At 33.8% G+C, this 22,375-nt stretch overlaps 5 protein-coding genes across 5 annotated transcripts; 2 read left to right on the top strand and 3 right to left on the bottom strand.

Moving 5' to 3' along the window:
- Positions 5,302-9,325, bottom strand: LOC104743238 (uncharacterized protein PB18E9.04c-like). Its single transcript, XM_010464345.1, has 4 exons — positions 9,190-9,325; positions 8,720-9,120; positions 6,676-6,757; positions 5,302-6,365 (listed from the first exon to the last, which is right to left on the bottom strand). The coding sequence occupies exons 1-4, from the start codon at positions 9,323-9,325 to the stop codon at positions 5,302-5,304; spliced, it is 1,683 nt and encodes a 560-aa protein (XP_010462647.1).
- Positions 11,672-12,420, bottom strand: LOC109128801 (14 kDa proline-rich protein DC2.15-like). Its single transcript, XM_019235816.1, has one exon. It carries the CDS (start codon positions 12,227-12,229, stop codon positions 11,831-11,833), a length of 399 nt encoding a protein of 132 aa, XP_019091361.1. The 5' UTR covers positions 12,230-12,420; the 3' UTR covers positions 11,672-11,830.
- On the top strand, positions 14,620-15,429 carry LOC104739861 (14 kDa proline-rich protein DC2.15-like). Its single transcript, XM_010460331.1, has one exon. It carries the CDS (start codon positions 14,700-14,702, stop codon positions 15,129-15,131), a length of 432 nt encoding a protein of 143 aa, XP_010458633.1. The 5' UTR covers positions 14,620-14,699; the 3' UTR covers positions 15,132-15,429.
- Positions 16,333-17,141, top strand: LOC104739860 (14 kDa proline-rich protein DC2.15-like). The gene has a single exon (XM_010460330.2). It carries the CDS (start codon positions 16,415-16,417, stop codon positions 16,844-16,846), a length of 432 nt encoding a protein of 143 aa, XP_010458632.1. The 5' UTR covers positions 16,333-16,414; the 3' UTR covers positions 16,847-17,141.
- On the bottom strand, positions 21,219-22,018 carry LOC104739859 (major latex allergen Hev b 5-like). The gene is made up of 2 exons (XM_010460329.1): positions 21,907-22,018; positions 21,219-21,742 (listed from the first exon to the last, which is right to left on the bottom strand). Exons 1-2 carry the CDS (start codon positions 21,919-21,921, stop codon positions 21,359-21,361), a joined length of 399 nt encoding a protein of 132 aa, XP_010458631.1. The 5' UTR covers positions 21,922-22,018; the 3' UTR covers positions 21,219-21,358.

Here is a 22,375-nt window from a genome sequence, read left to right as displayed (position 1 = left end):
CCGATGTTTGTTTTCTTGATGAAAACACATGGGCATATAGGATCATTCACATATCCTTCTTTTGTTAAATGCTCACTGAGACGATTATACCACATACGTCCAGACTTCTTTAACCCATATAATGATCTTTACAACTTTATTGCACATAACTCTTTGGATTTAGCTTTTAATGCTTCTGGCATATTAAATCCATCAGAAACTCTCATATAAATATCAGTGTCTAATGATCCATATAAGTATGCTGTAACAACATCCATGAGACGCATCTCTAGATTTTCGCCAGCTGCTAGACTCATTAGAAATCTAAACGTTATTGCATCCATAACGGGGGAATATGTTTCCTCATAATCAATCCCGGGTCTTTGAGAAAATCCTTGAGCTACAAGGCGAGCCTTATATCTTGTATTTCATTTTTCTCATTTTGTTTTCTTACGAATACCCACTTGTATCCAACTGGTCTCACATTTTCAGGCGTGAGTACAATAGGTCCGAATACATTTCGTTTATTAAGCGAGTCAAGTTCGACTTGTATTGCATCTTTCCATTTTGTCTAATCATGTCTCTTTTGACATTCATATACAGACTTTGGTTTTGGATCCTCAGTTTTCTCATATATTTCCCTTGAAACAAGGTAAGAGAAAGTGTCATCAACATCATCGATTTTATTTCGATTCCATATCTTTCCAGTATGGATATAGTTGATAGAAATCTCATGATTTTCTTCAGGCTCATGATGCTCAATACTTTCATTAGACTCATGATTTGTTTCTTCCAATATGCTTTCTGCTATTTTGGGCATATCATGCTTTTCAGCTTCCTTTCGTTTTCTAGGATTTTTATCTTTAGAACCAACTGGCCTAGCACGCTTCAAGCGTATTCTAGACTCTCGTGTATCATCTGCTTTTCCACGTTCTTGTGGTATTTCAATTTTAGCAGGAACATTTGCAGCTGGTATATATGATTTAGTTACCGTTTTGGTATCAACAAATGCATTAGGAAGTTGATTTGCAATACTCTGCCTATGCATGATTCGTCGAACTTCTATTTCAGACTGCTTGGTAGGAGGATCAATGTGTAGCAAAGATGGTACACACCATTTGATATCTTTTCCTACTTGTTTATTTTCTCCCCCTAGAACCGGGAAAACTTTCTCATTAAAGTGACAATCGGCAAAACGTGCCGTAAAGACATCACCAGTCTATGGTTCTAGGTATCTAATAATTGATGGAGAATCACAACCAATATATATACCCAACCTTCTTTGTGGTCCCATCTTTGTACGTTATGGAGGTGCTATAGGCACATATACCGCACAACCAAAAATCCTTGGATGGGCTATATTTGGTTCTCGACCAAATGCTAACTGCAAAAGGGAATACTTATGATATACACTTGGTCTTATCCTAATAAGCGCTTCTGCATGCAAGATGGCATGTCCCCATACAGAGGTTGGAAGTTTTGATCTCATGATCAATGGTCTTGCAATCAATTGCAGACATTTAATTAATGATTCCGCCAAAACATTTTGTGTATGAACATGAGATACATGATGTTCAACTTCAATTATTGTTACCATGCAATAATCATTAAATGCTTGGGATGTGAATTCACCAGCGTTTTCCAGTCTAACTCTCTTAATAGGATAATCAGATAACTGAGCTCTTAATTTGATAATCTGAGTTAGAAATCTCGCAAATGCCAAATTTCGAGACGGTAATAGACAAACATGTGACCATCTGCTCGATGCATCAATCAACACTATATAATAGTGGAATAGTCCACATGGTGGATGTATCAGTCCACATATATCGCCTTGAATTCGTTCAAGGAACTTTGGTGATTCTTTATCAATTTTGGTTGGCGATAGCCTTATGATCAATTTTCCAAGAGAACACGCTTCACATGTCATTTTACTCCCCTGATATATCTCATTAATTTTCAGTGAATGACCATGTGAGCTCTCTATAATTTTTCGCATCATTGTAGTGCCTGAGTGACCAAGGCGATCATGCCATAATGTGAAATCTTTTGGATTTCTTTTGATCACAAGATGCGATTCTATTGCATCTATATAAGTATGATGCGAACCAGAAGGAAGTTCTGGAAATTTTTCCAACACATGCCTTTTTCCAGATTTATTAGAAGTTATATACATACACTTCTTTCCATTCTCAGTGGCAGATTGAGTTTCATATCCTTGAAGGTATATTTCTTTGAAACTCAACAAATTCTTTTTAGAATTCAGAGAATATAAGGCATTCTTTATGGAAAACTTTGTTCCATTAGGCAATACAAATTTAGCTTTACCACTTCCTTCAATCAAGTCTGTAGGACCTGATATTGTATTGACAATAATTTTTGTTGGTTTTAACTCAGAGAAAAATCTCTTATGTCTCAGAATAGTGTGTGTTGTTCCACTATCTGGTATACAAATTTCTTTGATATTTTTCCTTTTAATTGTTTTGTTTGAATCTTCATCCATTTCTGTAATAAACATAAACGTTAATAATAAAAGTAAATTTCATTTATAGAAAAACATATAATGATTATACATTTATCTTATTTTAAGAAACAATAATATTTTAAAAACAACTAAAATACATAATACTTATTAATGGCGTTACTGGAGACTACTAGTCTCACTACAAGCATTTCAGTTATCCGCATGAGCAGTCTCTTCGAACTCGTTCACGAAGTCAGATGCATCGAGGTACGATGTACCCTCAAAATGCTCCATGAGGTTTACTTCTTTCCCTTTTCCCTTTTGGGACTCTTTAAACAATTTGCAAAGATGTTCGGGGGTTCGACACACATGGGCCCAATGCCCTTTCGATCCACATCTATAACAGATGTTCTCACGCTTCTGTGCGTTACTTCCTTGGAATTCTTTTCCCTTAGAACCTTGTTCAGATCGAACTCATTTATAAGACCTCTTGTTTTGTGGTTGAAAATATCTTCCACGTCCGCGATTAAATCGACGACCACGACCTCGATAGGTTTGATTTCCTCTCTCCGGATTTTTCACATCTGTTGCATTTACTTCTGTAAATGCCTTTGTTCCCGTAGGACGGGAGTTGTGATTTTTGAGGAGAAGTTCATTATTCTTCTCCGCCAATATGAGAGTCACAATTAACTCAAAAAATCTCTTGTATCCGCAATTTCTATACATCTCTTGGAGAACTCGATGTTCTTTATGAAAAGTGAGGTAAGTCTTCTCGACCATTTCAACTTCGGTAATTGGCTTACCACAATATTTTAATTGCGATACAATCCTCAGCATAGCAGAATTACAATCCTCCACTTTCTCAAAGTCCTGAAATCTCAAGTTTTTCCAGTCCTCTAATGCATGAGGGAGAGTTATTTCTCTCTGGTTGTCAAACCGTACTTTTAAAGCTTGCCACAGCTCTGCTGGGTCTTTTATGTGCGCATAGTTATGCGTCACATTTTCATCGAGATGTTTTCTCAGGAATATTATTGCCTTGGCCTAATCTTTGGAAGGCGACATATTTTCCAATTTTATGGTCTCCGACAATTCTTGCGACTCTAAATAGAGTTCCACATCTGTCTTCCATGCTATGTAGTTTGCTCCAGTAATTTTGAGAGCTGGAAACTTAAGTTTCTCAATGTTTGCCATTAGTTATCTAAACACAAAAGCGAATAAATATTATTAGTAAGATAATTTAATTTATTTTAAAATGCCCCATTTATATTTATAATGCAAGCGATTACAAAGAACACAAATGCATAGAAAAGTAAACCGATGTTAATGGTAAATTCTTCGTGAGTAAATTCTCCAACGAAGAGACCATAAATACAAGTAATAATTGCAATTAAACAAACAATTAAAAACAAGCTAATCATTTTCTAAAATGAAAAACTAAAACCACTTTCTTTAGAAAATTTTATGAGGGGTGATGCGGTTTTAGATGAATGAAAGAGTGAAAATATGAGTGTATTTATAGATTGAAAATTACTGTTCATAGCCGTTTGAAAAGTGTAAGATTTTTGAAAAAAAATTCTTTGTGATCGTTGGTGAAAAATATTTAACATAAAATAAATCATATATTAAACGATCAATCAGTTAACATTTAGCAATTTCAGATATATGTTAATAGACAGGTGGCTGAGCCTCCTTATATATTAACCATAATGTAAATATAATTTAACGACAATATTATGGTGACAGAGTCATCCATGTGATAACAGTAAATAAATTATGGTGACGGAGTCATCCACATTATCGGCGGCTGAGCCGTCCATTGTTATGGTGCGTGAAGCAACCACTACAATAATTACTTATAGGGGCGGAATACCTCCCACTATAGTAATAAATAAATAATGGTGTTTTGAACAACCACTGAAAAATAATTTTTTTTTAACGAGGCGACATACCGCCCAATAGAATAACACATAGAGTATAATGAAATATATATTATAAATATATAATTATAACCCACCGTAGAGTGATCGTGCTGATAACGTGTTATAAATAAGTGTTTGAATTTATGGTGAATATAAATAATGAATAGAGAGAAATTTATACCCGCAGAACGATCGGGATACTGAATAAAAGAGAGACGAGAGAGAGAGATTTTACTTCTTCAATAATTGAAGTTTTGTAAAATGTATTCGTATGTTACAATAAACGATTCATTGCTCAATTTATAAAGGTAAAAAGAGAAGTTACAGTGCTTGCATAGTGACGGTGGGCTCCACAAAATTTACGTAATATTTATCACATACACGCATCCTTTTGTGACTTTGTGAGTTCCTCCTATTTTTGACTTTCGTAACACATGTCTATTTTTTCACGTGTTAGTAGTGATGCGGATACTTGCCTAGGTCGGCGGCCACCTCCCAGTCCCGGAACGTCTACTAAATTGGCTTAGTTGCCGAAGGTAAAATATATGCTACTTGAGTCTTCTGAGGATTGTTCGTGTTACCTTAAAAAAATGCTACATGTGGACGATCATACTACTAATTTGTGCTACATGTGGACGATCATGCTACAAATTTGTGCTTTGTGAAAAAAAATTACGTGTGAAGTGATACTGATATATATACTTATATAGTACGTAATATACTTCTTTGTTTTGATCAAAGGAATGTTTGGCCGATAAATGCGATTTAAAAAAGAAAATTCATTTTCTCTTGGATACAAATAAAAAAAATGTTTTTTTTTAATATGTGTTTCCAAAATAGCACCCACAACTGGCTAATTAGTATAGAGCCATTGTACAAAAGGTCGATACTTATCCGAGTCATTTAGGTCATGGACATTCCAAAAAGATATATGGGGATTCATTGGGGTTTGGATTGAGCCTCTTTCTGGGTAAAAAGAGGAATCTGACCAAGAGTAGAAGAAGAAACTTTAGAATTAAAGGGTGAAGGTATAAACAAGGGTTGAGAGGTTATTACTGAGTAGGAGTTTTTGGTAGGTGAGAAGGACTTTGGTGGGTTAGTGTTGGTGTATGGTGGCTCAGAGGGGATAAAAGGGTTAAACGAAGTGGGGGTTATTTTCTGGCCATCATATTTATTGGTTAAAGGTAGGGCAAGCGAATTGTCTGAGACCACAATAGGACGAGACACAAACTCTGCTTTCAAAGCGAGAACACAATCCACCTGAACATCCATTGGAGAGTCAGCAGTAATTGGAGACTCAAAGGTTATAACCGACTGATTAGTTTCTTTATATGGAATAACATCAATAACCATATGCTCCTCTAATTGAGATGTCTCAGTAGGTGACACAAGAGTTGGCTCAGTAGTAGGTTCCTCTAATTGGGATGTCTCAGTAGGTGACACAGGAGCTGGCTTAGTAGATACTGGAGCAACATAGTCAATCTTGATACCAACATTAGTTGACTTTATATGTGATAAAGGAGTTGACTCAAAAGGTAAATCAGTAGCCACATGAGTTTTAGGAACAGTTTGAACAACATGATCAGTTTGAGCGGTTTGAGCCGTGTGCTTGACATGATTACTATTAGGAACATGGTTTCTCTTTGCCTTAGAAGTAACAGGGGTGCAACGGTTAACCGATGTTGGACAATTTCTCATGAAATGACCAACTTCTTTACAGAGATAACATGTATGGGGGACAACCTGCGGACCAGAAGAGTTTGTAGGTGCAGCAGGTGGAGAAGACGTTGCAGGAGGTGGAGCTAGCAAACAATTCCTTAGAATATGACCCACTTCCTTACAGTGGGAGCAAATCGGAGGCACCCACGGGTATTCAACCTTCACAGTGAAGAGTGATCCATCTGCCCTTAGAACTTTAAGAAATGGGAGCAGCGGCTTAGTGGAATCAACCTCCACCTTTACATGAGCAGTACTTATACTGGTAAGATTAATGGTCCAGTCATCTGTTTATTTTGGTTCACCAATAAGTCCAGCAATGTGACTAAGCCCTTGTTGGTGAATAAGGTCAATAGGAACATCTTTTAAGTGGGCCCAGAGTGGAATGCGCTGTAGAGAAGGAGAAGATTCGTTGAAAGAGGTAGACCATTGGGACACATAAAACATAGTAGTCTCCACATAGCACGCTGAGTATGAGTGTTCGGTGCATCCCCAGCACCAATGTTTCGCGGTCCTGGATGTGGTCCATTTGGTTGTTCCATTGTGACGGGTGCGGGATGATCAGTGAGTTGACGAGCTTTTCGTGGTCTTTGTAACCGGTTGATATCGTCGATAGCAGGAAGGAAGTTCTGATGTCCTCTTGATCTGGTGTGCATGCAACGTTGCAATCAACATATTCCTGAGATGCAAAACAAACAAGCAGACAACCAAAACAAGTCAGTACTCAGAATGATATGTGTAATAAAATTTAATATTGCAAAACTTGAAATCTTAAATGTAGGAAAACGAATCCCAAATGGCAACAGCGCCAAATTGATACTAGGATTTTTGTGTATCTATCCTAGCAGGTTCAATTAACCTTATACAGTTGTAATACTTAAGGTGTCAATCCAGTTGGGAAACTTTACTATCACTCAAGATGCAATCAGGATTTCACAAGTCAAGCCAATTCAAAGAGAGTGTTTTTATCTAACAATCCTAGAATGATGAAAATGCAAAACGGAAATGAACTACAGAACTAGAAACGAAAATGTATGGCAAGAAGTAAACAAAAGTAAAAATGAAAATGATTCTAAGCATGAAGAAACGAAATTGTCTCAGGAATGTAATATCAATCAAAAAGAAAGAAGTCATGTAATCGATGTCTGTGGAGTATCCTAGTCTACAGAGTGTTTAACATGCCACAAGCAAACTATCCCTAAACAGTGAACACACGACTTAGCTAATCCAATCTCTTGACAAAAGTTACTCAAACTCAACCACTTCCAAACCTAGCTCTCGCTAGAGAAACATGATCAAGCATGGCATGAAAAACAAGTTCATTCACATCAACAAACATCATAGACAACTAATCTCTTAGGCTAGGAACGTAATCTCTGGCAATAGTTGGTCAGGCATTTCATCGAACACCTTTTGGATGCAGAAATGTCTAAAACCCAGTTCCAATTGATCATAGAGAAACTAATATTTCTAACTCTAGTCCAGAAGGGAATCATACAATCAAAGCTTAAACACTCTACATCCTAAGATCCCCCACCTAATCTATCCCATCCTCAATAACTACTACACTACTCAAATCCGAAAATCATCATCAAGGATGCAAACCCAGAAAAAATTGAAACAAGCATTCTTAGATAGATAAAAATGAGATGAACAAGTTTGTAAAACAAACCAAATGCAAAAACTCAATGAATTAAAAGATATTTGGATACAAAGTCTGAGAACGTTTTTGGAGGCTAGATAAAACCTTAAGAACAAAATGAGATAAAAGATAAGATGTCTCCGCAAAGACTTAACAAAACGTATTTATTGATAAAAACATGTAAATCCCTAAAACTTAAAACGACAAGATGAAGAGTCGGTTTTGGAATCTCCTGAAGCGTGTAAGACGGAACGTCTTCGGTCTTCCTGACATGTGCGAACGAGTGGTGGCTCGAGTGGGTGATGGTGTTGGCTCGAGTGGTGAGGATCGAGTCGACGGGCAGCGGGTCGAATTGGGTGTATACGCATCACTAAAACGATGATAACTTTTGAACCACACCTCCGATTGCTTGAAATAAACGGCATTGGAAAGATGACTCAATTCTCTACAACTTTGATGAAGACGTCGAAAGCTAAATCCTACTAGAGTGGAACGGCTCGAACGGGGTGGCTCGAATGACGGTTGGAGAGTGGCTCGAACGATGCATTCTCGACGTCTCCTAAATACCTGAAATACTCCAAAATGCACAATATATGCAAGGATGATGAAAGAACTACCTAGACATGCAAAGTGTATAGAAAAGACTAAAAAAATGATGCAAAACAATGAGTTATCCTAGCTAAATGCATGATAAATACATGCTAAAGAGAGACAAAACATAGACATATCAGTAATCATTTGACAGCCTAACAAGAACAGAGTTTCCCGCTGGGGAGAGATGGATTTCCAGGTGTTTACCTTTAACGCACATGTAGTTTAGGACACTCTGAGTAAGGTGGTAGGGCGGTATCCGACCAAAGAATTTGCATATAATAAAATCTTTATGAAGTTCAGCTCCTTTATGGAAAACTTCATCAGGAATTTCAACTCTTGGGACCCCTGATGGGGAGTAAGAGACAAGGATAACCTTTTCAAGGATTTATCTACAAATGGTTTTACTTTTGAGGCATATGAAATTGGATCAGTAGCAGTTTTAGGAGGTAATGGGACATTTAGAGAAGTGGGAGGATAATGGGAGGGGAGAGGGGGAGATGCTTTAGAGATGACAACATAACTTGGTTTAGCATTTTGAATAGGAGGGTTGGACGAATCAGGTAACTGAGAGGGAGTAGTCCCAAGAATGCCATAAAAAGATTGAGAAGAAGGAGAAAGAACAGTAGTAGAAGAAGAATTCAAGTTTTTTGTAGCTACTGTAGCATTTTCAGATCCAGAAAGAAGAGAGCCAGATCTGGGATTCAAAGATAATTTTGAAGAGGAGACCAAGTAAAAAGTCAAGAGCTGGGTCGTAGAGACAACCTCAGGAAGAAGTTGGAGAGGAAGTGTAGAAGGAGAAGTAACTTCTACATGACATGGAACGGTAGTAATTTGAGTTCTGTGAAAGTTTTTTTGTTTATGAGGAAAAAGAAGACCTGAAGCAAGAGAAGGGAAGTCAGAATGAGATGAGAGGTTATGGAGGTCTGAAGGAAAAGACGGAGGGCGGTTGAAACTACCAGCCGGAAAGTTGAGAAGAGAGACGAGAGAGTTAAGGAACCAGGAATTTGCCATTAGCTATTATTAGATTTGTGGAGAATTACTTCATGTGTGTAATTAAAAAAAAAAAAAAAAGTGTTCCGGAGGCGAACTCCTAATAAACAAATGTTCTATTCACAACTTGGCTAATTATTGCATGATCGATTTTTTTTTTTTTTTCAAAATTATTGCATGATCGATATGTAGCTACTCTCTGGATCTTGGATTTATATGAACATACAAAGAAAAATTTAAATGAATTTCTTTAAATTTTTTGTTAAACTAATAATTGAATTTAACTGATTTTACAACTTGCATCATCTTCATTATCATTTTAGCTTTTGAAAATTATATCATAATAATAATAATAATAATAATAATAATAATAATAATAATAATAATAATAATAATAATAATAATAATAATAATAATAATAATAATAATAATAATAATAATAATAATAATAATAATAATAATAATAATAATAATAATAATAATAATAATAATAATAATAATAATAATAATAATAATAATAATAATAATAATAATAATAATAATAATAATAATAATAATAATAATAATAATAATAATAATAATAATAATAATAATAATTGAATTAATCCCCCTCCATAACAAAAATTGAATTAATTTTTATCATTCAAAAATAAGAAAAAAAAGGGGTAAAGATCCACAGCCATGTCTTTCACAGAACAAAAAAAGATCCAGCCATACATGCACGTATACGTACAATTTACTTTAATTATTTTTTTACTTCTTTAGGTGGTGGCATGCGCAGATGGGTCCGTGTCACGGGTTCCAATTTCCTATTTTTTTTCCATGTTAGTATGTTACTATAATTTTATAGCTCCATATAAGTTGTAAGACTAAAAATAAAATAAATAAAAAATCTTTTAAAGGGTGTTTAAACAAAAAAAATTATCTGGTCCTTATTTGGTTTAACGTTAACTTTTTCTTTTCGTTTTGTTAGGGTCTCTACTGATTTGTTAATCTCACTCAAAAGAATTTGGCGTGGAACTCCCCGGCCTACACAGAGACCAGCAGAAGTGGCCTAAATCACTTGTCCGAATGTTATCGTGCGGATAATTAGATATATAGTAGGTACTGACCGATGGTAACCATGGGCTGAATTTTTTATTTGAGGTAAATTTGTAATAAAATATTTTGTTATTATGTTATTTTTAATAGTTTATGATTATAAATCCTTTGTTTATATAATAGCTTTTATATTTTATAAATGTTTTTTACAGAATTTAGATAATATTGTTATAAATTAAAAATTCGTTGTTGTATTTGGGTAGCTTTAAAACAACCATTATATTAATGACATATTTATATATACTGTAGTTGGTAATCGTAATTGTCAAGAGAGAGATTTTAATGGAAAACCTATCTCAATAAAACATTAGCATGTAATAATGAATAAATTTTTTTAAGTCTTTGTTAATATCACTCAATCCTTGCTATGGTTTTGAAATAGGTAAAATGTAACTAAGTAAAAACTAAAAAGAGATTATTAGTATAATCTTATTTTTGGTGAAGGAATTATTCGAGAAATAGAGAAGATATTCTTTTCTGTTGATGGAATAAAACATTCGGTAAATATATATGATACGATAAGGGGTTCAACGTGATATTTTTTCACTTTTTTAGCTGAACTGATATTATAATTTGTTTGATTTTCTGTTAAGGGGATAAGTGGATAAATATTCGGTACATATATGGGATACCGTTACAAATCTAACTTGTTTAACTGAAGTGGTTTTTTTTTTCAACGTTTTTTCTTGAATACCAATATAACATTAATCTGTTTAGTCAGATGACTAATTATTTTTTTTACCCTTAATGATTCTAACATTTTATTAACTATTCCTAATGGCATTTTGATGTAATTTTTTATACTTTAAAGATTAGATTTATTTTTGTACTTCTCAATTAATATAGTGGGATATATACCCTAAAATTCAAACTAATCCTAAATTTTACAAATACCAGTAATAACCAGCCCAAAAATGTAAGCTCATCAGAACGGTTCAGGATCTTGATTCTTGACCACCATGTTTTTTTTTTTTTTTGGGGACAAAACCAACATGATTAAATCTTTTAATTCTTGCATATAATTTACACCAGATAAATATCACATGAGATCTTTCAATATGTGCACATTTTCTAAATGTATTAAAAAGTATTTTTCATCCCATTTTCTGAATCGAAATCCAAATTATCTTGGATTGTGATACAAAGCTATGGTTGCACGCGTTTAACATATGCACGGGCGTTTCTAATTATATCATATTTTTGTTAATTTATCCGATCATTATATTGCCAAAATAGAACCGGTTTTTGGTTGTAAACCCAAACAGATAAATATTACACCAACCAAACTAGTAGTTGGAACCAAGAAGTTTCCAGAAAAATACATGCGGATTCGGTTAGCCGAGAATCAACCAAACAAACAGAGGCCAAACAACACACACATGACTAAGGTAAAATTACTCAATCGATCCATCATTTTACAAGTTATCAGGCGCAAATAAAATCAGAGGGAAGCTTTTTGCCGCAAGTGTTGATTAGCAAACTCAAGGAGATGGGAATGTCGATGTTAATCCCGAGAATGTTAGCTTTGATGGCGGTACAAAAACAAACGGCAGCTTCAAGATCGACAAGCCCTTGAAGTACTGAGCAGCAAGGGGTGTCAGGTGGGTTTCCAATGACAGTTCCGACTGCACCATCTAGTATTTTGGCGCAAACACCAAGTTTTAGGGCATCTTTCGGGCAGCTATGCGTTGTTGGATTGCTGATTGGGTTAGGGTTTGGGATTGGCTTAGTTGGCAAGCAAGTGTTACAACCACTAACACATGCGAAAAGCATGAGATTAAAAGATAAGAAGAGAGCTGCGGAAAAAGATATGAGGGATTCCATTAATCTTTAAGCTAAGCCCTAATCAATGTTAACTAACAATGTGACTAGAGGAAAGGATGTGATTAGCTTTGGGACTAAGTGTGAGCGACAGCTAGGGCTTATATAGGAGCAAGTGTGAAGGCTCCTCCGAAGTGAACCAGGCAGACTCGCATCGCATGTGTCAATAAAACTAGTGTGTAGGTGCTATTATTATAGTTACCAACTTGATACTTCTTATAAAGACTACTTTTATGCACTTTTCGCTGAATTAATTAGAAAATGATTATACAAGTACAATCTTATTAAGTTATTTAACATGTATTTACTCATAACCAGCGGACAAAAAGTAGCAGACAGTTTATATATAGTTTCATTACCAGAATAAACATATAGTTAAATATCATTTTGTTGTCCAATGGATTACAAGACGAACCAATGGGCGATTTAGACCAATGGGCGATTGAGAAATCTTATGCAATCCCGTGAAGGGAACAATAATAAGAAATTTTCCTTTTTAAAAGTACTTTGTTTTCTTATGTGCAATAATTAAAATCATCTGTTGGGGCGCCAGGGCGGAAGGCCAAGTTGCAATTGTTTAGTAGTTTAGTTTCTAACTCTAAATTGTGATTTTGTTGATGCCAAAGAAACTCTGTATTATCACACAAACACCCAAAAAACAAAAAAAAAATATAACTCAGATGCTAAAAAACGATATGGCGATGAAAAATATATGCTACTGAGGGCTAAAACAACCACTAATTTTGATATGATAAAAGAACTATAGATAAATATAGTCCACATAACAGCACTAGTCCGCTTATTTTTTTAATTCACATTTTTCTTTGCTTGGGGATTAGATTCTGATATACAGTCGATAACTACATACGCACTCACGAGCAAGTGGGTACGTTGAACTGGAAATAAATTTACGCTTAAATTGGATGCTACAAAAAGGACGTTTATTTTTTAAAAATCTGAACCTTATAAGACGCTAATATTGGATGCTAGCAGAGGACGTTTACTTTACCTAGAGTTATTTTCCAATATATCTTTTGCAGGATTAATTTCTAATAATATTAATTAACTGTTTTAAAAATATAAAGTATCATAATTCTATAAAGGTGTTATTGAAGTTAATTTATTACTATTCTTTTTACCTAACTGTTTTTGAAAAAGTTATTTTAGTCACATGTCGGTCATGTAGTTTAATTTATATAGTAAAAGTAATTTTACACCCTTGAATGAAGCTAAATTTTTGTCTAAAAAATTGGAAATTCAGTTAGCTTTCATTTAGTATGGCTTAAACTTTAAAGCCGATCATGCTATCATAGTAAGAAATACATATATTTTGGTAAAGACAAGTCACTATGATTAAAAGATAAACGATCACGGATGCAAAATTAGACGAAAATTTTATGAATTAAAATAAATTAATAATACCTGATTTGCCATATTCTTCATAAGCTTTTGTATTTTAAAATCATCGTTAGTCATTTAAAACACTAATTTTGATCCTTCATAAGTTCATATCACACATCAAGCATCTTAAATCATTTCTTGTTGTTTTTATTCTGATCCTTTTGATGTGTAAATAGTCACTCATCTTGGTTATGTGGTAAATTATGCGTGTAAAAGTCATGGAATGTAATATTACTATATACAAATTTTGAATTATGCATCGCCAGCTAGATCAATGTAAGTAGATATCAAGATGTCTAGGTATATGTGTGTGCAGTGAGACGCTTCGTTGTACTATCATGATCCATCTTATCTTCTTTTACATTTGTTTATGAAGGGTACAAGCGAACCAGCATTTTCACTCACTTTCACATGGTTTCTATGGATACCATGCATTATTATATATATTATACGAAAGACATATTTGAAAAAGAAAAAAATTAGAAAGTCTAAATAATTTTGTGTACTTTAATGTACATTGAAGAACAACATTAACATAAAGTCTTTCTTTTCAAATTAGAAAGCCTCAAAACGTATAAATCGCAAATTTTATGTAAAACTTAGAAATGTGACATGAAAATCAGACAAAGAATAAATCAGTCACAATTCGTAACAGAACGTGTGTAAACATCCAGTTGAGGATCGATCGTGTTTCGACAACGTATTAAATCCCAAAACTAAAAGAAACTACAAATCAATTAATATACCCATACAAAATTTTCAGATTGTAGACCAAATAAAAGATTGACATCACAATTATAATTTCGTATATTCATATACCTATGGACAATATTTAAACTTCGGTGTTATAGTCATATAATATTTTGATTAATTGTAATCAATAAAATAATGATAATGGTAGTCAATCATTCATAATTTTTATAAAAAACTTCCAATAATATCTTATGGACGCTCTTGGGCTTTCCTTAAAACCACTATAAAACCTGTCTCAATTCCCTTCACTTTCTCACACCCAATTCACTCACAAGTCACAACATAGATCGCTAGTGAAACAGTATCTCCTAAACAAAGAATGGCTTCAAGAACCACAAGCTCCATAGCCCTTGTCTTGGCTCTCAATCTGCTCCTTTTCACAACAATCTCCGCCTGCGGTAGCTGCACTCCGTGCGGTGGAGGTTGCCCCTCTCCCAAGCCAAAGCCAACCCGTAAACCTAAACCAACCCCAAGCCCTAGCTCTGGCTCAAGCAAGTGCCCTAAAGACACCCTCAAGCTCGGTGTCTGCGCTAATGTGCTCAACGGCCTCCTGGACTTAACCCTTGGCAAGCCACCAGTCGAGCCATGCTGCAGCCTCATCCAAGGACTCGCCGATGTTGAAGCAGCCGTTTGCCTCTGCACCGCCCTTAAGGCTAACGTTCTTGGAATTAACCTGAACCTCCCAATCTCTCTAAGTCTGCTCCTCAATGTTTGCAGCAAACAGCTTCCTCCAGGCTTCCAATGCGAATAACCATATTGATATATAATTTAAACACACTTATGTGTATATTTTATCGTCTTGTTTGAAAGAGACAAGGTGAATCTATATACTCTTATTATTGTGTCTTTATATATTTTACTTGGTGATTTCTTCTATTCTTCTTGTTATGGTGTTCACTGGAGTCTTTTTGTCTCTTTCGGTGTGGTCCGTAAGATTCTTGAAATTTTACAGTTTTATTATTTTCCGTTACTCTTATTGGGGATATTGCTATATTGGTTTGTATTACGATTCTATGAATTAATAAAGCATTAAAATTTTATTTTATGCATTCATTGTTAATGCATATTATGTTTGGTCTATAACTCTATATATATTATATCTGCTCTACCCAAATATTTTTGTTCATAATTGTATAAAATTAACCCGTTGCCAATATATAAAATTTATCGAATATGTAGTTCTGATCGAATTTGATATCAAGTAATCGATATATACAATAATCTTACTATATACAAATTTTGAATATTTATGCAACGACAGCTAGACGAATGTTTGTAGATATGAAGATGTACTCTTTAGTATATATGTGTGTGCAGTGTGGCGCTTCGTTGTACTATTATGATCCATCTTATCTTGTTTTGCATTTGTTTGTGAAGGGCACAAGGGAACCAGCATTGTCACTCACTATCACATGGTTTCTATGGTTACCATGAATTATAAAATATCATCATACGAAAGACATATTTGAAAAAGAAAAAAAAATTTAGAAAGTCTAAATACTCTCGTATAGTTTAATGTACATTGAAGAACATTCACAAAAAGACTTTTTTTTTTTTCAAATTTAAAAGCCTAGATATGTAGAACTTAGAAATGTGATATGACATGAAAAGCAGACTAATAATGCAGCAGTCATAATTTGTAACAAAACGTACATAATATTTAGTTGGAATCGATCATGTTTCGCATCAATTACAAGACAACGTATTTATCCGATCCCAAAACTAAAAGAAACTGCATCAGTTAATAGTTAATACATCCTACAAAATTTGTAGATTGTGGATAAAAAACACAAAAACAAAAACATTGACATCACAATTTTTTTTTTTTTTTTTGATAATTACATCACAATTATCTTATGGACAATGGTAGTCAATCATTCATATTTTTTATTCTAAAAAAAAATCCAACAATATCTTATGGACACTGTTGGGATTTCCTTGAAACCACTATAAGACCTATCTCAGTTCCCTTCCTTTTCTCCACACCCAATTCACTCACAACATAGTTAGTGAACAGTATCTCCTAAACAAAGAATGGCTTCAAGAACCACAAGTTCCATATCCCTTTTCTTGGCTCTCAATCTCCTCCTTTTTACAACAATCTCCGCCTGCGGTAGCTGCTCTCCGTGCGGTGGAGGTTGCCCCTCTCCCAAGCCAAAGCCAACCCCTGAACCTAAACCAACTCCAAGCCCTAGCTCTGGCTCGAAAAAGTGCCCTAAAGACACCCTCAAGTTTGCTGTCTGCGATAATGTACTCAAAACCGTCTTCCATTACACCCTTGGCAAGCCACCAGTCGAGCCATGCTGCAGCCTCATCCAAGGACTCGCCAATCTTGAAGCAGCCGTTTGCCTCTGCACCGCCCTTAAGGCTAACGTTCTTGGAATCAACTTGGACGTCCCAATCACTCTCAGTCTGCTCCTCAATGTTTGCAGCAAAGAGCTTCCTCCTGGCTTCCAATGCGAATAACCATTGATATATAATTTAAACGCACTTATGTGCATATTTTATCTTCTTGTTTTTAAAGAGACAAGGTGAATCAATGTACTCCTATTATTGTGTCTTTATATATCTTAGTTTGTGGTTTCTTCTATTCTTCTTGTTAATTATGGTGTTCACTGGAGTCTTTTATGTCTCTGTCTGTGTGGTCCGTAAGACTTAAGAATTACATTTTCATTGTTTCCTATTACTCTTATTGGGGATATTGATGTATTGGTTCGTATTGCGATTCTATGAATTAATAAAACATTAAATTTTCTGAAAATTGTTTGGAATAAAGTTAATCTTAGTATATGAGAGTATATTTCTAACCAGTTTATTTCTGGTAGAATAAATTTCTGAAAATTGTGGCAACTTCATATATAAGACTTCTAGAATTTTTTCAAAAAAAACATTGTTATGTATCCACTCAATAAAAAGTAAAAGGCTATATACCAAAGCATTAGAATTCCAAAAATTGGGTTATCTAGCTACTGTAAGAAATGGTGAGTCACGGAAATCATTAATTTGAAAACTCAAATATACACATCAAAGATAAGATTAATAATAATATATACACAGTGCGAGATAAAGTTCGTCAAAATAGAAATAATATCAATTGTGGTTTAGATATATCATGTCGGATCCTTTTATATAAAGCATGCAATAGAATAAGTTTTACTGATAGATATAAGTATAACGAATGAATCCTTCACAAAACACCATACAGAAAGATAATTACAAGAAAACTATCAAAACTTACTAAAATATGTTTTTTCAGTTAGAATATCACGCTACGTACACAAACCTACGTTACGTACAGTACATATCTGTCAACTCTACAAATAAAATTATAACTTTTTTAAGTATCAATGGTAGAAAAAATTGTAGTTATCAGTTTGCTGGTATGTATAGTATCTATTCCCTACAAAAATTTATGCAATTCACTTGAAAATTTAATAATTTCTGAATAGAAAACGGCGACTTATTTTGAGCCACAGGTACAAGGAAAGATCTTAGTAGACATCTGTCTCACACTGTGCTCTCGGGCCTGACGTCTTGATCAGTCTTTAAAATGTTGCGTCTCTTAGCTAAAAAAAAAAAAACGTTGCGTCCTTATTACTATTGTCTTCATGTTAAGGCATTAACCGCATTACAACATTTATTTGGCTACCAATATTATTATAGATGCCCAAACATATACAAACAAATACCGCCAATATATATACTCCTGTATATAACCAAATGTGTTTTGACATGTGTGGAGGGGAGAAAATTTAGTGTGTATAAAACAAATTAATGTGTTTTGACAGCGGGGAAAGGGATTAATTCACTGGTTCTTATCTTTAGCTGAACAAGAAAAGAAAAGAAAAAAACATAAGTTATCTGGTGTCCATAGATTGGTTGCTTAATCCATAAATATTTCTAGGAAAGACGTAGATGGTTTAAGTTCAGACACTTAGGATTAATGAGTATTTTCTTCTTTTTCAATATATTTTCTTTGACTTTGGTCCGAAAACAAAAATGTAGTGTAAACAAAGGGGATAATAAGAAAAGTCATAGGATCGATCATAATATATTTATACTATTATTTATTAGTTAGGCATTTCAGCAAGTCCCACTTTTTATCTAGCGTTCGAAAAATCAAGATGAAATGTTTAAAATACGTGTATATATTATCAATGTACAAAAAAAATCACCTTCTCTCTTTTTATGCCAAAACCTAATTTAGTCTAATTCTTGAGTTTATTGTGCATATATATAATAGAAAGTAGTTTTCAGCATACATGCAATTAATGATGATAAAAAAACATGATAACATTTTTGGGATTATTTCGATAAATCTTGAATGCTCTTTAGGATAGTGATCGTTTATCGGATGAAATAGGGCTACAAGCCTACAAATGTGAAGAAAATGACAAAATCAAACGTAATGATACACCAAAGGAGTATATATCGTGTTTAATCGTGTATAGTATTTTGAAGTTAAAAGGGGATGACTTCAGTTATAACATATTCAAGATTTTATTAAAATATAAATAAAAAACATATTCAAGATTGCCCAAATCTTGATCATATATAAGATCTAACTATTAACAAAAAATTCTTTTCCGTGAATCAAGAATCTAGTGAGGGATATATTGAAGAGTAAGTTATAATATCTCTTTTGGTCGTCACATGGAAGGAAGGAACGAACATAAAGGTGTGTTTTTGTTTTGCTTCGACTTTTCGGGATAGTAGCAAGTAGCAAGTAGAAACCACTTCAATAAAAAAGTTGAAAGATACCAGATCACGTATGGTCTCAAACCACATGCATTTCGAAAGAGAAAACCATTGTGTATATATATGATTGGGACATTTATGCATATTAGTCCATTCTTTGTAAGAACGAACAGTTATCATCTTAACATAAAAAACTAATTAAAAGAAAAAATGGAACAGTTATCATTTGTTATCGTTGATACAAATAAATACTATATGCATACGTACTAATAATCTCAACGTTAACTGAGGTAAGCAACATACGATGCTAGTTCGTAGAGTCCAAAAATGCTAAGGAACAGAGATTCCTTTTCACGATCACTCCAATAACTAATAAATAAATTAAACATATAGAAATATTTATATAAAATAGAGGAACTTAATTACACTTTGTGAGTTTGTGTCATCACAGTTTGCTGTCACGGTGTATTGCGTGTCATTTCAGAGTTGGATGGTCCCTAAGGAGCAATTGTAAATTCGGTGGATGCATAATGAGCCCGTGAACTCTTTTTGTTTTCTTCTTACTCTTAGTTCAGCGAATATCGCCAAAATTATTTATAATGAGGATATCGATTAATTATATGCATGGAACAGACGAACAGTAGAAGCAATCTCTATCTTTTGATTTTGAATCATGAACATCATATTGTATCATGCATGGGCTAAAATCCAAAAACAAAGTAGTGGATATATTGGAGCAAAGTTTTTGCAACGTACATATTTATCAAATTTTTGCAATGATTTCATTATTATTAACAGATTTGAATCTTTATGTATTGAGTTGTGAAATGACAAACTTTTTGTTGATATGTTTTGGATATGATCATTTGTTGTTTGCGATAGGCGATACCATAAGGCTTAGCACACTTTTTATAAACTACTAAAATGTGTGTATTTTGTGTCCATAGATTTCTCACATCTGTACAAACGTAATGGTCTATCAGATCTGTTGTAACCGATTTGTGTTTTATGTATTACTCAAACGAATAAGATCATATTAAAATTAATATAGGATTTATTTACATCATCATATATTAAATCAATCTACCAATAATTTTTATTTGTAATTATATAATAACTAGACTGCATATATGATATATAATTAAATTATTATTTTACTTAAATCTATGACAAATTCCGTTTTCTTATCACAATTTTGATAGAAAAAGTTCCATGAAAATGCGAAGGTGGGCTTGGCTCATATAACATTATTTGCCTACAGATCTCGCAGACTAAAGTAGGCCCAAATATATAAAACCAACAACACCACCAAGTGAATTCTATAAACGATATCATCATCTTTTATCTATCTGACATCTACAATAACGCATTATATAGACTTTGACTGATTCTACTGCTATCTTTTTGTAAGTATGCCTCCGCTTTCAAAAGCTTCAAGTAAAAGAGTAGCTTTGTTTTCGTCTGTAGTGGCGAATGGTTGCGTGAAAATACTCGCTATGGTTATAAACTTATGTTCTTTTCCAGAATTGTCAGATACATATATTCGAATACTCTCAAAAGCATAATTATAAGAACAAATCACCATGCATTTATCGAGTTTCATTGATGTACTCTGTAACTTTCGAAAGGGAGTAATGTGTATCAAATTTTCACGAATTTGAATTTCCATGTTAGAAAAATATATCAATTTATTTACATGCTCGCACCACGGAGATTATATATAGATTAAAAACCAAAAATCTTTTGATAAATTCACAAAATTATTATTGGGGTAACTTTGTGATTCATATACTAAAACCAAAAACGTCAGGTCGTTTGCATTCAAGATTCCATCATTGACCTTTTTGAAATTATCTAAATCATCTTGATGAAATTAAATAGAAACATTAAATTTTATTTATTAGATTCCTAGTTGGTAACGTTTATAATTAATGTCAAAAATTCCAAATAAAACCACAAAACTTATACTAGTACATCTTAAGAAATTTCCATTGCTAATTGCAAACGCTAACTTGTATATGTATGTATCTTATGAAGAAAAAAACTGAATAATGTTGTATTATGTAAATGTATTTTTTGCATGTAAACGCAAACGCAAATGGTTTTCTATCTTCCATGTTTTAAGGTTTTAAGGTTGTAATTATGTAAAAGACCCAAACATCTGATATCATTATAATAACAAACGAAAGAAAATACATAGTTATGAGATTTTGATTAAATAAATTAAAATAGAAAACGGGATGAGACCCAAAATAGGTCATATAGCTTTTTCCTTCATCTTCACTCCTCGGCCTTCTCGACGACGACTTCCTCAGCAGCCGCAACTTCAGTCGGTTTCTCCTCCTCCACAACCGTTGGAGTCTCCGTCACCTCCTCCACAACCGCCGGAGTCTCTTTCACCTCCTCTGCTTTCTTCTCCTCCTCTACAACTGCCGGGGCTTCCGTGATCACCTCTGTCTTCACTTCTTCCTCCTCTGTTTTCTTCTCTGTTTCATCATCTTTCTTCTCTGCCTCTTCCACAACGACTTCTTTGCTCGTTTCTACGACTGGTGCTTCGGTTTCTTCTTCCGCCACGGCGGTGACGGATTCTTCAGGCTGTTGGGTCACCACTGTCTTTGTTGGTACCTCAACGTTCTCTACTGCTGCTGGAGTCACTTGTTCAACCTGTAAGCGCAAAACACACCTTATTAAACGAAAAAACTGTATGCCGTTTTTTCATTAGCTTAAACAATATGATCATTAATCAAATCTTGGTAAGAGTAACAAATAATAATGACGTACAGATATAGATTTGTAATCTGAACAAGAAAAATATATAAAGACAATACCTCAACGGTGGCCATCTCGAAATGAAGAAGCTAAAGAGGACAAATATATTGACAATTATAAGATGGGGAGAAGAAAGTGTATGTGATGCTTTGGTGAGTGAAGAGATTTGATCAAGAGGTGAGGTATTTATAGTAGAAGCAAATGATTTACAATAATGTTTGTTAACAAAAGTATGTATAAATTATTAGTTTTTTTTTAGCTTGTCTACAATTAATGTCAATAAAGAATCGTGATAATGAGTATTGCACATGAAAGAATCATTTTTTGCTTATATAAAACAAAATTGTACTGTTGTCAAAAAAAAAACAAAAAAAAATTGTACCATTATACACCTCATGCCACATAGTTATAGAACATCATCACTTAACCATTACTTATCAAGTTGTAGTTAGAAAAAAAAAATCTTTAATCAATTTTCAACTAAGAAATTCAACTTTAATTTACAAAAAAAAAAAAAAAAAAAAAAAA

The sequence above is a fragment of the Camelina sativa genome, chromosome 14, assembly GCF_000633955.1.
Source record: "Camelina sativa cultivar DH55 chromosome 14, Cs, whole genome shotgun sequence".
Lineage (NCBI taxonomy): Eukaryota > Viridiplantae > Streptophyta > Magnoliopsida > Brassicales > Brassicaceae > Camelina > Camelina sativa.
Note: the sequence above shows the minus strand (reverse complement) of the source record. Positions and strands in the feature narration are given on the sequence as shown.

Coding starts and splice junctions, on each gene's coding strand:
- LOC104739860 (XM_010460330.2), top strand. CDS start 16,415: ATGGCTTCAAGAACCACAAGTTCCATATCCCTTTTCTTGGCTCTCAAT.
- LOC109128801 (XM_019235816.1), bottom strand. CDS start 12,229: ATGGAATCCCTCATATCTTTTTCCGCAGCTCTCTTCTTATCTTTTAAT.
- LOC104743238 (XM_010464345.1), bottom strand. CDS start 9,325: ATGGCAAATTCCTGGTTCCTTAACTCTCTCGTCTCTCTTCTCAACTTT. Junction 9,121..9,189: donor CTTCCCTTCTCTTGCTTCAG/GTCTTCTTTTTC, acceptor CATGTCATGTAG/AAGTTACTTCTCCTTCTACA. Junction 6,366..6,675: donor GCTATCGACGATATCAACCG/GTTACAAAGACC, acceptor CAAAATAAACAG/ATGACTGGACCATTAATCTT.
- LOC104739861 (XM_010460331.1), top strand. CDS start 14,700: ATGGCTTCAAGAACCACAAGCTCCATAGCCCTTGTCTTGGCTCTCAAT.